A 14,080-nucleotide genomic window follows, 5' to 3' on the forward strand; every position below is an offset into this window, starting at 1 on the left:
GGGCGGATCACGAGGTCAGGAGATCGAGACCATCCTGGCTAACATGGTGAAACCCTGTCTCTACTAAAAAATACAAAAAACTACCCGGGCAAGGTGGCGGGTGCCTGTAGTCCCAGCTACTAGGGAGGCTGAGGCAGGAGAATGGCATAAACCCGAGAGGTGGAGCTTGCAGTGAGCTGAGATCCAGCCACTGCACTCCAGCCTGGGCGACACAGCGAGACTCCGTCTCAAAAAAAAAAAAAAAAAGTGGGAAGAGGCCGGGCGCAGTGGCTCATGCCTGTAATCCCAGCACTTTGGGAGGCCGAGGCAGGCGGATCAAGAGGTCAGGAGTTCAAGACCAGCCTGGCCAACATGGCGAAACCCCGTCCCTACTAAAAATATAAAAATGAGCTGGGCATGGTGGTGCATTCCTGTAATCCCAGCTACTCTGGAGGCTGAGGCAGGAGAACTGCTTGAACTGGGACCGGGAGCGGGTGGTGGGCGCAGAGGTTGCAGTTAGCCAAGATCACGCCACTGCACTCTGGCCTGGGCTACAGAGTGAGACTCCATCTCAAAAAAAAAAAAGTGGGAAGAGGCTGGGCATGGTGGCTCACGCCTATAATCCCAGCACTTTGGGAGGCTGAGACAGGCAGATCACTTGAACTCAGTTCGAGACCAGCCTGGCCAACATAGTGAAACCCTATCTCTACAAAATACAATATAGCAGGGCATGGTGGCACGCACCTGTAGTCCCAGCTATTTGGGAGGCTGAGGTGAGAGGACCTGGGTTGTCAAGGCTGCAGTGAGCCAAGATCACACCACTGCACTCCAGCCTGGGCGACGCAGCAAAGCCCTCTTAAAAAAAAAAAAGGGCCGGGTGCAGTGGCTCATCCCCGTAATCCCAGCACTTTGGGAGGCTGAGGCGGGCGGATCACGAGATCAGGAGATGGAGACCATCCTGGCTAACACAGTGAAACCCCATCTCTACCAAAAATACAAAAAAAAAAAAAAAAACCCAAAAAAAAAAAAAAACAATTAGCCGGGCGTGGTGGTGGGCGCCTGCAGTCCCAGCTACTTGGGAGGCTGAGGCAGGAGAACGGCATGAACCTGGGAGGCGGAGCTTGCAGTGAGCCAAGATGGCGCCACTGCACTCCAGCATGGGCAACAGAGTGAGAGTCTGTCTCAAAAAAAGAAGTGGGAAGAGCCAATACTGTCTCTATAGATCCTGGTTTGAGTAATGGGGCAAGTGGGAGTGCTCTGTACTGAGATGGAGAAAATGGGGAGGGCAGGATTTGAACCCAGTACTCTGCCTCCAGGGCCTCTGCTCCTAATCAATAACCAATGCTACCCTGCAAATATCTGCTGAGATCCTACTATGTGCCTGGCACTATTGCAGGCACAGGGAATGGGTGATCAGATGACAGTGGGAATGGGGAGAGGAAGAGAATTACCACGTCATGATTTTCTCTGCATCTGGATGTTCTCCTCTACACAACGGAGTTAACTGTCCCACCTTGCAAAGCTGTTGTGACACTCATAAACTCCTCGGCCTCATTGAAAGCAGTCCATCAGGCCGGGCGCGGTGGCTCAAGCCTGTAATCCCAGCACTTTGGGAGGCCGAGACGGGCGGATCACGAGGTCAGGAGATCGAGACCATCCTGGCTAACACGGTGAAACCCCGTCTCTACTAAAAATACAAAAAAACTAGCTGGGCGAGGTGGCGGGCGCCTCTAGTCCCAGCTACTCGGGAGGCTGAGGCAGGAGAATGGCGTGAACCCGGGAGGCGGAGCTTGCAGTGAGCTGAGATCTGGCCACTGCACTCCAGCCTGGGCCACAGAGCGAGACTCCGTCTCAAAAAAAAAAAAAAAAAAAAGAAAGCAGTCCATCCATGTCACTCCTGATCAGCTACTAGCCGCGAACTCTTCCTCTCAATTATTCATAGCCTGAAGACAGACCCAGGTCTCCTCAATTCCAAGGCAAGCAGCACCGGCCCCAGCCTCTCTGCAAGCCCCACTTCCCTTTTCTCTCCCCTACTTCTTCTTTTTTTTTTAGACAGAGTCTCGCTCTTGTCGCCCAGGCTGGAGTGCAATGGCGCGATCTCGGCTCACTGCAACCTCCACCTCCCAGGTTCAAGCAATTCTCCTGCCTCAGCCTCCTGCATAGCTGGGATTATAGGCGCACACCACCACGCCCAGGTAATTTTTGTATTTTTAGTAGAGACAGGGGTTTCACCACTTTGGGCAGGCTGGTCTCGAACTCCTGAGCTCAAGTGATCTGCCTGCCTCGGCCTCCCAAAGTGCTGGGATTACAGGCATGAGCCACCAGTGCCTGATCCAGAGTGATCTTTTAAAATGCAAATGAGACCATGTCATCCTCTGCCTAAAGTCACTATCTACTGCGCTCAGAAAAAAATCCAAAGCCTAGTAGGCCCTGCATGACCCAGTCCTGCCAACCACCATGGTTTGGAACCTCTCCTGCAGATCCCATGCACCAGCCCGCCACATGGCCTTTCAGGCCCCTTGCCCTCACTGGCTTTTGAATATGCAGAGCTTTCATCCTGGAACAACCTCCCTCCATCAGCGCCTCCCAATATCGCACAGAGGCCCCTGCTTTTGCAGAGACCTTCCTCACTCCTCACTGGAACACACTATCCCCGCCTGGCTCCTTCTCATAACATGCGGTGCTTTCTTTTTCTCTTCTGAGCACTCATAATAATTTCTGTAATATATATTCATTTGTCTACTTGTTTACTTGGCACAGGCCTCCAATGCCTTTCCCTCTTTTTTTTTTTTTTTTCTTGAGGCATTGTTTCACTCTTGTTGCCTAGGCTGGAGTGCAATGGCACAATCTTGGCTCACTGCAACCTCCGCCTCCCAGGTTCAAGAGATTCTCCTGCCTCAGCTGCCTGAGTAGCTGGGATTACAGGTGCGCACCACAACACCCAGATTTTTTTTTTTTTTTTTTTGAGATGAAGTCTCACTCTGTTGCCCAGGCTGGAGTGCAGTGGTGCAATCTCGGTTCACTGCAACCTACGCCTCCCAGGTTCAACCAATTCTTCTACCTCAGCCTCCCAAATAGCTGGGACTACAGGTGCACGCCACCACGCCTGGCTAAATTTTGTATTTTTAGTAGAGACTGGGTCTCACCATACTGGCCAGGCTGGTCTCGAACTCCTGACCTCATGATCCTCTCGCCTCGGTCTCCCAAAGTCCTGGGATTATAGGTGTAAGGCATCGCGCCCAAGCTATTTTTTTGTATTTTTAGTAGAGACAGGGTTTCACCATGTTGGCCAGACTGGTTGACTGGGCACCGTGACTCATGCCTGTAATCCCAGCACTTCAGGAGGCTGAGGCAGGTGGATCACCCTCTTTTTTTTTTTTTGAGGTGAAGTCTTGCTCTGTGGCCCAGGCTGGTGCAATCTCGCCACCACGCCCGGCTACTTTTTTGCACTTTTATTAGAGATAGGATTTTGCTATGTTACCCAAGCTGGTCTCCAACTCCTAGTCCCAAGTGATTAGCCCACCTCGACCTCCCAAAGTGCTGGGATTATAGGTGTAAGCCACCACACCCAGCCTGCCCTCTCACCACAAATCTCCTCCTGGGTAACTTTTCATCATCAGAAGTATCTTCTTCCATGCCGGGCGTGTGGCTCACGCCTGTAATCTCAGCACTTTGGGAGGCCTAGGCGGGCAGATCACCTGAGGTCGGGAGTTCAAGACCAGTTTGATCAACATGGAGAAACCCCATCTCTATTAAAAATACAAAATTAGCCGGGTGTGATGGCCTGCGCCTGTAATCCCAGCTACTTGGGAGGCTGAGGCAGGAGAATCACTTGAACCTAGGAGGCGGAGGTTGTGGTGACCTGAGATTGTGCCGTTGCACTCCAGTCTGGGCAAAAATAACAAAATTAGGTCTCAAAAAAAGGAAAAAGAAGTATGCTCTTCCAGGAAGCTTCACTGACACCCCTTGGCTGGGTCACGTGCCTCCTCTGGGCTCCCACATCTCCATCCCAGCACAGGGCCTGACACATGGGAGTTGAGGCAAGTTAGACTGAATGAATAAATTAAACACACAGCACACTCACGGAGATGAAGAGACAGGAAAAGGGGGCCAACAGCACAATACAGGCTCGCTTCTTAAATGAGCGGTAGGTATGACCCTCTGCGCTCACGGAGGGGCACGAAACTGTCCTAAGGGTGTGGGCGACAGCAGGCGGGCACTGGGGAGCCACGGAAGGGTGGAGAGCAGGGGAGGGCGGATCGCTAACTGCAAATGAATGAAAGTTGCATTTCTCTGCATATCGCACGCTATCCTGTCCCAAGTTGTTTTCTTCTAAAGGAATTTCCTAAAGAATCGCCCCCCAAGGCGCCCCCTACCCAGAGCTGGCATCCCAGCGCTGTGCACACCTCGGGGTTCCAGATCCTTGATCTCGTGACCTCTGACCTGCAGTGACCTCGCCAACCGCCGCGGCCGCCCCGCCACGCCCCTGCCCGCCCGATCTCCTCCGCCGGCCACGTACGCCACTTACGCAGCCGGGGCGTCCCCGCCGCCGCTGCCGCCGCCAAGCCTGCCGGGTGCATCCTTCGCCGCCGCCGTCGCCGCCTCAGCCGCAGTTCGGAACGTGCCCGCCCGGCTCCCGTACCCACGCCCCGCCGGCGAAGAGACAGCCAATGGACGTCAGGATTGAGGGAAGGCCACGCCCTCCCACGGAGGCCTTGGCGAGTGGGCGGTGCCTTACGTAAGAGGCGGAGACTGGGTTACTGGGCTCCTGCTGTAAAGCGAGTCAGGGCCTGAGGGGCAGGAGGGCGGGGCCGGGAACAACCCCAGGAGGAGGCGGTGTCTGCCATGATAGAAAGTGAGTGTGTCTGCCCTTTGCGGGGCCTCACGCCGGTAACTCCAGCACTTTGGTAGGCCGAGGCGGGAGGATTGCTTGAGCCCAGGGGTTCGAGACTAGCCTGAACAACATAGTGACCTCGCCCCACCCCATCCCTACAAAGTTTTTTTTTGTTTGTTTGTTTGTTTTTTTGTTTTTTGTTTTAATTTAGCCAAGCGCAGTGACTTATGCCTGTAATCTCAGCACTCTGGAAGGCCGAGGATCGCTTGAGCCCAGGAGTTCGAGACCAGCCTGGGCAACAGCAAGATCTCCATCGCTACAAAACATTTTTAAAAATGTAAATATTGGCCGGGCGCGGTGGCTCAAGCCTGTAATCCCAGCACTTTGGGAGGCCGAGACGGGCGGATCACGAGGTCAGGAGATCGAGACCATCCTGGCTAAAACGGTGAAACCCCGTCTCTACTAAAAAATACAAAAAAAAACTAGCTGGGCGAGGTGGCGGGCGCCTGTAGTCCCAGCTACTCGGGAGGCTGAGGCAGGAGAATGGCGTGAACCCGGGAGGCGGAGCTTGCAGTGAGCTGAGATCTGGCCACCGCACTCCAACTTGGGCGACAGAGCAAGACTCCGTCTCAAAAAAAAAAAAGTAAATATTGAGCGAAAGGGTCGATGGGAAATGCAGTTCTCTACAGACAGGCGTTCAATTTGGGTCGTTGAGAGCACTGGAGAGCCAGAGAAGGCTGTGGAGCAGGGAAAAGAGAAACATTTTTGTTCCTGAGGGGCTAATTGGAGTTGTAGGGGCTTATACAATTTTTGACAGCCCTTAGGTATTAAAGTAATTATTTATTTATTTTGAGACAGGGTCTTGCTCTGTTTCCCAGGCTGCCTCGGACCTCCTGGACTCAAGTGATCCTCCTGCCTCAGGCTCCCCAGTAACTGGGACCACAGGCATGCACCACCATGCCCAGCTAATTTTTAGTCAAAACAGGATCTTGCTATGTTGCCCAGGCTGGTCTCGAATTCCTGGGCTCAAGCCATCCTCCCGCTTCAGCCTCCTAAAGCATTAGGATGACAGACATGAGCCACAGTGCCCAGCCTTAAAGTGAATATTTAGAGTGAGAAAAGGAAACCCAACAAGTTAGGTGAGAAGAACCAGGTGTCTCTCTTGGAAGAGATCTTAAGGCAGTTTCCCAGAAATTCATAAAAATGTTCTCACATTGCAACCTGGTTCTCTCTGTCCACCAAAAGCATTCTACAACCCCCAGCAACTCACAGCACACAGGTGCACCTGCAAGTGAAGAGCCCTGCCGACCAAGCGTCCTTAGTCTCTCCTCTCTCTGCCCCTCAGGCTCCCCCTTTCTCTCCCTGTCAGACTCCCCGACTTATCTCAGGAAAACATAGTGGTGGAAGTTACTTCTGGGCAGTGATAGCGCATCCGGAAGGATGTCAGCAAGTGACCCTATCGCTGTGGCTTCCCCTTCCTCCTCTGAGACATTGTCTTTTTGGGGACCTTAAGGGCTGCTCCTGGTTTCTCAGTGATGAGTCCTGGCTCCACTGTGGTTCCTTTTTGTGAGTGAAATTCCCACCTTCTTCTTCACCTCTGATTTAGCCTCTGTCCCCTGGGCTCCAACACCATTTTCTCCTCATCCTCAGCCCTCTCTCTTGCTCTGGTTGCTCCAGATACATCTCTTCTGTAAAAAAGAAAATTTTTTTTTGAGATGGAGTCTTGCTCTGTTGCCCAGGCTGGAGTGCAGTGGTGCGATCTCGGCTCACTGCAACCTTTGCCTCCTGGGTTCAAGCGATTCTCCTGCTTCAGCCTCCCAAGTAGCTGGGATTACAGTTATGTGCCACCACACCTGGCTAATGTTTTGTATTTTTAGTAGAGATGGGGTTTCACCGTGTTGGCCAGGCTGGTCTCGAACTCCTGACCTCAGGTGATCCACCTGCCTCGGCCTCCCAAAGCGCTGAGATTACAGGCATGAGCCACCGTGCCCAGCCTTATATATATGTTTTTAATTAATAAAGCAAGCTGCCAGGTACAGCAGATCACGCCTGTAATCCGAGCACTTTGGGAGGCCGAGGCGGGCAGATCGACTGAGGTCAGTTCGAGACCATCCTGGCCAACACGGCGAAACCCTGTCTCTACTCAAAATGCAAAAATTAGCTAGGTGTTGTGTCAGGTGCCTATAATTCCAGCTACTTGGGAGGCTGAGGCAGGAGAATCGCTTGAACCCAGGAGGCAGAGGTTGCAGCAAGCCGAGATTATGGATTATGCCATTGCACTCTAGCCTGGGAGACAGAGCAAGACTCTTGTCTCAGAAAAAAAAAAAAAAAAAATGCAGGTTCGTTGGCTTCCCGCTGGCCTCATGTTCACCCCTTGCCAATTATGTGACTACTACTTTTTATTTTTTTGAGGCAGGGTCTCACTCCATCACCCATACTGGAGTGCAGTGGTGTGATCGTAACTCATTGCAGCCTCTAATTCCTGGGCTCAATCGATCCTCCTGCCTCAGCCTCCCAAGTAGCTGGGACTACAGGTGCATGCCACCCTGCTTGGCTAATTTTTGTATTTTTTGTCGAGATGGGGTTTTGCCATGTTGCCCAAGCTGGTCTCAAATGACTACTTCATTTTTAAGCCTAAACTTTCTCATCTGTTTGGTGGGAATCATACGGGGGTGGGGGGGGGTTAGCGGGGGAGGGGCAGTTGAGAATTCAGTGCAAGTTCAGGTGTCCACAGGGCCTGGCAGAATGTAAGCCTTCGATCACTGGCACCTACTATGTTACTGTTTCTATTATCAGGTGCCTCTACTTCTGTATTGTCAACCCCAAGTTGGGCTCTGCCCCGTGATCTGCCACCTCTTTAATAGAACCACCTGGGGCATGTCTGAGCTGAGCCCCAAGCCCCACTCCTCTGCCAGTCAGATGGGGTCAGGACTCTGGGATGCCCTCCAAAAGGCTCTCAGGAAGGCGCTGAGTTCTGGCTGGAGTCAGAAGTGGAGAGACTTACAGGAGGGGCACAGAAGGAAAGCTTTCCTCTTAAATAGAGGTGTGTATTTGGGATTCTGCCTGGCTCGTTTCCATTCATCCTTCATGCTTCAGCTCAGCTAGCCCCTTCCTTAGGAAGCTCTCTTGACCTCCCTAGGCAGGGTTGGTTGCTTCCTCTGGACTCCCAGGGCCCTCTAGGATTCCCGGATTCCAGCCTTGATCTGTACCCTTGCTTCCCTCATCGCAGCCCTGACCACTCTGGGCTGTCTTTTTTCTTTCTTTCTTTTTTTAGAGATGGGGTCTCACTCTCTCTCCCAGGCATAGCTCACTGCAGCCTCGAACTCCTGGGCTCAAGCAATCCTCCGACCTCAGCCTCCCGAGTAGCTGGGACATCAGGTGTGGGTCACTCTCGTGTCTGTCTCCCAGTTAGACTGGGAGCCCCATGAATGCATGGCACAGGACCGTCTCATCATTACCGAGTCTCCAGGATCATCCAGCGAGGGGTCGGCACAAAATGGGCATTGAACAAAGATTTGGTGAGTAGCTAAGGATCCCCACTCTGTCCACGCGGGCACAGGGGACACCTGACCCTGTGGTGTCCGCTGTTCCCACTCCAAGGCACACGACTTGGCGAATGGAGCGAGAATTGGATTTCAGTTTGCCCCTTGCTCCGTCAGCCACGCGCCCTGATGCAGTCCACAACCTTAGCCGCTGTGCGCGGTAGGGGGCGACTCCTCGGCCTGAGAGCAGAAAGGAAAGTTCAGATTCCTCTAACATAGTGAACCAGCCTTGCAGGAGGACGAGAAGGAAGGAATGAGGGGAAGAGAGGACTACCTCCACCTTTTCTATCCCGTTAGTCTCCTGGGTCTGGGAGCGCTGGGCTCCACCCTCTCTGAACTAACACCTGGCAGTTGGGCGTGCCTCAGTTTCCCGGAGGCGGGGCATTCCTCCGTCGCCGCCCCCCACCTCCCCTTTTTCCTCTTCCTCTTGGGGCTTCTGCAGCCGCGCCTCTAGCACTCCCGGAACTGAAACTAGGTGCCAGACTGTCCGGAGGCGGGGGCCACGTCAGCGGGGCCACCCCGGGCTCGCGGGGTCCCAGCGAGCGCCATGCGGAGGGGCGCGCTCCTAGCGGGCGCGCTGGCCGTGTACGTCGCGTACCTGGTGCTGGGCGCGCTGCTGGTAGCGCGGCTGGAGGGGCCGCACGAAGCTCAGCTCCGAGCCGAGCTGGAGACACTACGGGCGCAGCTGCTGCAGCGCAGCCCGTGTGTGGCGGCCCCTGCCCTGGACGCCTTCGTGGAACGAGTGTTGGCGGCCGGACGGCTGGGGCGTGTCGTGCTTGCCAACGCTTCGGGGTCCGCCAACGCCTCGGACCCTGCCTGGGACTTCGCCTCTGCTCTCTTCTTCGCCAGCACGCTGGTCACCACCGTGGGTACGTAAGCGCCGCCCCGCAAGGCGGCGAGGACCCGGGATCCCCACTGCATCCTTACCCCCTGAGGACCCCAGAGCCCTCACGAATACCCTTATTCCAATCCCCTCTGGGCTTCGGATCCCCCGAAAAGACCCCCGTGAGGACCCGGGACCTACGCTCATGATATCCGCTCTGCTCCGGGAGCCCAAGTCCGAGCCCTTCCTTCCAAGTAGGAAACACCCAGCTCCCCTTTGCAGAGAGCAGCTGGGACCCCGTTCCTCGGTCTTTTTTCTTTTCTTTTCTTTCTTTCTTTCTTTTCTTTTTTTTTTTTTTTTTTTTTTTTTGAGACAGAGTCTCGCTCTGTCGCCCAGGCTAGAGTGCAGTGGCACGATCTCGGATCACTGCAGCCTCTGCTTACCGGTTTCAAGTTATTCTCCTGCTTCAGCCTTCCGAGTAGCCGGGATTACAGGCACATACCACCATGCCTGGCTAATTTTTGTATTTTTAGTGGAGACAGAGCTTCATCATGTTGGCCAGGCTAGTCTCGAACTCCTGACCTCAGGTGATCAGCCCGCCTCGCCCTCCCAAAGCGCTGGCATTACAGGCATGAGCCACTGCACTGGGACTCCATTCCCCGGTCTTAATCCTCCTGGTGACCTGGGTCTGTCCAGTCCCCTCTAAGCCTAGGACTGTCCTCAGAGATCTCCAGCAAGGTCCTAGGATCCTCTGCCCTCCAAGGGAGATCTTTGCCCCCTCTGGACCCAGACCTCAACCATGCCAGGACCCCTGACTTTATCTCTAGTCTGGGTCTGCCACCCTTGCCATGTCTCCTGACCCTCCAGATATGTCTTTCTAGGAAACCCCCCTGGAGAAACCCCATCTCAACCTTCTCCTGACCCTGGCACCCCAGCGAGGACCCTAAATCTCCAGACGTCTCAGGGTGTCCTCACTAAAGACCTCCCTCCCAGCAGAGATTCCTCAGCAAGGACCTGGCACCCCCATCTGGGACTCCTGCCCCTCTGGACCTAGGCCTCTGCTCCAGACCCTTGTCCCTCTCCTGGCCCCACACTCTCCAGCAGGCAACTCTGACCCCAGACACAAAACCCATCCCTACGTACCCCACCCCATCTTGACATCTCCCCCGTATGGGGTCACCCTCAGTGCAGGGTTTTCCTCCCAATAGGGATACCACCTATTCCCTCTGGACCTGGGACTCCCAATTCAGCAGCCCCAGCTAGGGATGTGTCAAAAGGACCCACAGTGGAGGAAGCCCGAGTTTTGGGAAACCCTGAGAAGCCAGACTTGGGAAATCTCTTTGTTGCCAGGCTCTGCTGCTCCCCCAGCCCCTTCTCAGCCCCCAGACTTCCTCTTTATTTCTTTGTTGGGGATTTGTTGAGGAGAGGAGGCTGGCGCAGGGCTAGCCCAGACTCCTAACTCCCCTCCCGACCAGCAATAGGGGGCAGCTTTTGCTTTTGGTCCCCTGGCAGCAGAGCTGGGGGACTTCTCATTAGCTGACCTCCCCTGGGGCCTGACCACACTGCCAGGGCGGCCCGACCTGCTTCTGAGCTTCCCTGGGTCATGTGCGCACTTCCTGCCTCTTCCCCGATCCTGGCTTCTAAGAAGTCATCCCTGGCAGGGCAGGTGAGGGAAACCAGACACAGTCAGGCACAGCCTGGCCACATCCCTCCTCAGCCACGGCTCATTGCCAGGCTTCAGTGTCTGCCCCCATTGCTAAATGGAGATAATAACACTCCCCATTTCCCTGTAATAGCAATAGCCTGACAGAGGACTTGCCAGTGCATGCTTTAACTCACTTAATCATCACAACAGCCTTGTGAGGCAGGCACCTTTATAGGCTCTATATTTTTAGCCATGGAAACCGAGGCCTAGAGAAGTTGGGTAACTTTCCCAAGATCACACAGCAAAGATGGCATAGAGTGGAGATTTAGTCAAGGCCATCAGGCTGTAGACTCCCATGCTGCTAGCCAACAGACCACACTACTTAGAAGAAGGGTGCTGTGTGTGTTGTAAAAGAAAAAAAAATATGCTAACACTTGTTAAAAAAGGAAAGTTATTGTGGTAGAGGAGAGACCATTGCAAAGGCAGAGAGACAGAATACAGCAAACACAGCTGGAGATTTATGGCTAACAAGTAGAATAAGGGAGTCAGTGGCTAGAAGAATACTAAGAGGAGAGACACTGGGGTAGGGGGATTCTTGCTAAACTCAGCTTAACAAGATTCTTGCTAAAGACAGGCCAAGAACTTAGATATCAAGAGGGGCTAGATGAGGGCCAGGTGTAGTGGCTCATGCCTGTAATCCCAGCACTTTGGAAGGCCGAGGTGGGCAGATCACCTGAGGTTAGGAGTTTGAGACCAGCCTGACCAACATGGTGAAACCCCGTCTACTAAAAATACAAAAATCAACCGAGCGTTGTGGCAGGTGCCTGTAATTCCTGCTACTCGGGAGGCTGAGGCAGGAGAATCACTTGAACCTGGGAGGCAGAGGTTGCAATAAGCTGAGCTCATGCCACTGCACTCCAACCAGGGCAACAGAGCGAGACTCTGTCTCAAAAAAACAAAAAACAGGTCGGGTGAGGTGGCTCATGTCTGTAATCCCAGCACTTTGGGAGGCCGAGGCTGGTGGATCACCTGAGGTTAGAAGTTCAAGACCAGCCTGGCCAACATGGCGAAACCCCATCTCTACTAAAAATACAAAAATTATCCAGGCATGGTAGTGTGTGGCTGTAATCCCAGCTACTTGGGAGGCTGAGGCAGGAGGATCACTTGAACCTGGGAGGCAGAGGTTGCAGTGAGCCGAGATCTCGCCCCTGCACTCCATCCTGGGCCTTAGAGCAAGACTCTGTCTCAAAAGAAACAAACAGGCCGGGCACGGTGGCTCAAGCCTGTAATCCTAGCACTTTGGGAGGGTGAGACAGGTGGATCACGAGGTCAGGAGATCGAGACCATCCTGACTAACACAGTGAAACCCCGTCTCTACTAAAAAAAAAAAAATACAAAAAAGCTAGCTGGGTGAGGTGGCGGGCGCCTGTAGGCCCAGTTACTGGGGAGGCTGAGGCAGGAGAATGGCGTGAACCCAGGAGGCGGAGCTTGCAGTGAGCCGAGATCCGGCCACTGCACTCCAGCCTGGGCGACAGAGCGAGACTTCGTCTCAAAAAACAAACAAACAAAAACAAAAACAAACAAAAAACAAAAAACAACACACACAAAAAAAGAGTGGTGGATGAGGAATTTGATCAGCTATCGGGGCGGGTGGCTTGTAGGATTCTTGCTAAAACTGGGCCTACTTAAGGACTTAGGAGTCAGACTGAAGTGTGGTCAAGGAGGGAGTCTTTGTCCATGTGAAGCGCTGGTAATAACTGATGTTTACTGAGTTAATGTTGACTGTTTTCATTGTGGGCGAAGCCTTGAATACATCTGGAGAAATGGAAAACCAATTAAACGTGATTCAGAGAGACCTCTTCCCACAATGCCCTTCGTTTGGTCATAGACCCAAGTCTTGGCCCTGGAATTGATCTGGGCAGCCTTGCTGCACTTGAGGCAGGAGGAAGCGGGTAGTCCTACCCGGAACTGGGAATCGGAGAGAGGAAGTGAGCATTACAATCCTTGTAACTCTTTCCACGCTCTTGCTAGGTGCTATGCCCTATCCCAACCTGGTAGGATTACTACCACATTTGAGGAAGGGATTGTTTGTTGTTTTTGAGACAGGGTCTCGCTCTGTCACCCAGGCTAGAGTGCAGTGGCGCAGTCATAGCTCACTGTAGCCTTGACCTCCTGGGCTTAAGTGAGCCTCCCACCTCAGCCTCCTGAGTAGTTGGAACCACAGGTGCATGTCACTGCGCCCAGCTAATTTTTTTTTTTTTGTAGAAGGTTGTCTCCCTAGGTTGCCCAGGCTGGTCTCGAAATCCTCCTAGGCTCAAGCGGTTCTCCTGCCTTGGCCTCCCAAAGTGCTGGAATTACAGGTGTGAGCCACCTTGCCCAGTCAGGAAGGTACTGCTTAATGAGCCCATTTTTGCAGAATAGGGAACTGAGGCTCAGAGGGGAGGAGTCATTTGGCCAAAGTCATGCAGGGAGTAAATGGCAAAACACTGTTTTGGACTCAGCTCTTTTAAATAGTTACTTGAGGCTCACAGGCCCCATGCTTTTCAAACTCTTTGATTTGTCTATTTATAAAGATTTCCCTTTTTAAAATTATTATTATTTTTTATAGAGATAGTGTCTTCCTATGTTACCCAGGCTGGTGTTGAACTCCTGGGCTCAGGTAATCCTCCCACCTCGGCCTCCCAAAGTGCTGGGATTATAGGAATGAGCCACCTCACCCAGCCTATTTATAAGGATTTCATGTCATTTGCAAACCTGCCAGGCTGCTGGAGTTTCCCCCATCAAAAACCCTTGTATTAATAAGGGTTGGAGTCATACGTGATACACCTCAAATTATAGTTGCTTAAATAAGAAGTGTATTTCTTGTTCACATTCCAGGTAGTCAGTCCAAGTGGTACTGCATGGTCAGAGACCTAGGGCTCCTTCTCAGCAAAACCCTGGTGTTCCTGCCTAACTCCTCTGCGCAACTTCCATTCCCAAGGTTGGTCCAAGATGGCTGTGTAGCTCCAGCCTCCATGTCTGTGCTCCAGCCAGCAAGAGGAGGGAGGAAAGAAGGGAGACTGGCATCCCTCGCTCCTTAAGGACCCTTCCTGGAAGTTGCCTGACTCTTTCATGAATACCTCCGTGACCAGAAATTAGTTGCAGAACCACACCTGGCTCTGCAAGGGGGAGGGAATGTCCTTATTCCAAAAGGCCATGTATCCAGCTAAAACCCAGAGGGAGCCTTTTTATTATTATTATTATTATTATTATTATTT

At 53.0% G+C, this 14,080-nt stretch overlaps 2 protein-coding genes across 7 annotated transcripts in view; one reads left to right on the plus strand and one right to left on the minus strand.

Moving 5' to 3' along the window:
- The window catches only part of YIF1B (Yip1 interacting factor homolog B, membrane trafficking protein), a 15,329-nt gene extending 10,669 nt beyond the window's left edge, over window positions 1–4,660 (minus strand). For 2 of the 5 annotated variants that reach the window (XM_017887442.1, XM_017887445.1), the window contains exon 1: window positions 4,508–4,660. In XM_017887442.1, coding sequence (XP_017742931.1) covers window positions 4,508–4,559 — 52 coding nt within the window. In that variant the 5' untranslated portion in view covers window positions 4,560–4,660. The other 3 variants (XM_017887444.1, XM_017887443.1, XM_017887441.1) reach the window with 3 other exon arrangements.
- The window catches only part of KCNK6 (potassium two pore domain channel subfamily K member 6), a 16,463-nt gene continuing 7,004 nt past the window's right edge, over window positions 4,622–14,080 (plus strand). Inside the window, exons 1-4 of one of the 2 annotated variants that reach the window (XM_017887447.1) lie at window positions 4,750–4,834; window positions 7,610–7,856; window positions 8,114–8,331; window positions 8,414–9,224. In XM_017887447.1, coding sequence (XP_017742936.1) covers window positions 8,903–9,224 — 322 coding nt within the window. In that variant the 5' untranslated portion in view covers window positions 4,750–4,834; window positions 7,610–7,856; window positions 8,114–8,331; window positions 8,414–8,902. Of the gene's footprint in view, window positions 4,718–4,749; window positions 4,835–7,609; window positions 7,857–8,113; window positions 9,225–14,080 lie in introns of those variants that run through there. The other variant, XM_017887446.1, reaches the window with a different exon arrangement.

Source organism: Rhinopithecus bieti, unplaced genomic scaffold (assembly GCF_001698545.2).
Source record: "Rhinopithecus bieti isolate Rb0 unplaced genomic scaffold, ASM169854v2 scaffold_15776, whole genome shotgun sequence".
Lineage (NCBI taxonomy): Eukaryota > Metazoa > Chordata > Mammalia > Primates > Cercopithecidae > Rhinopithecus > Rhinopithecus bieti.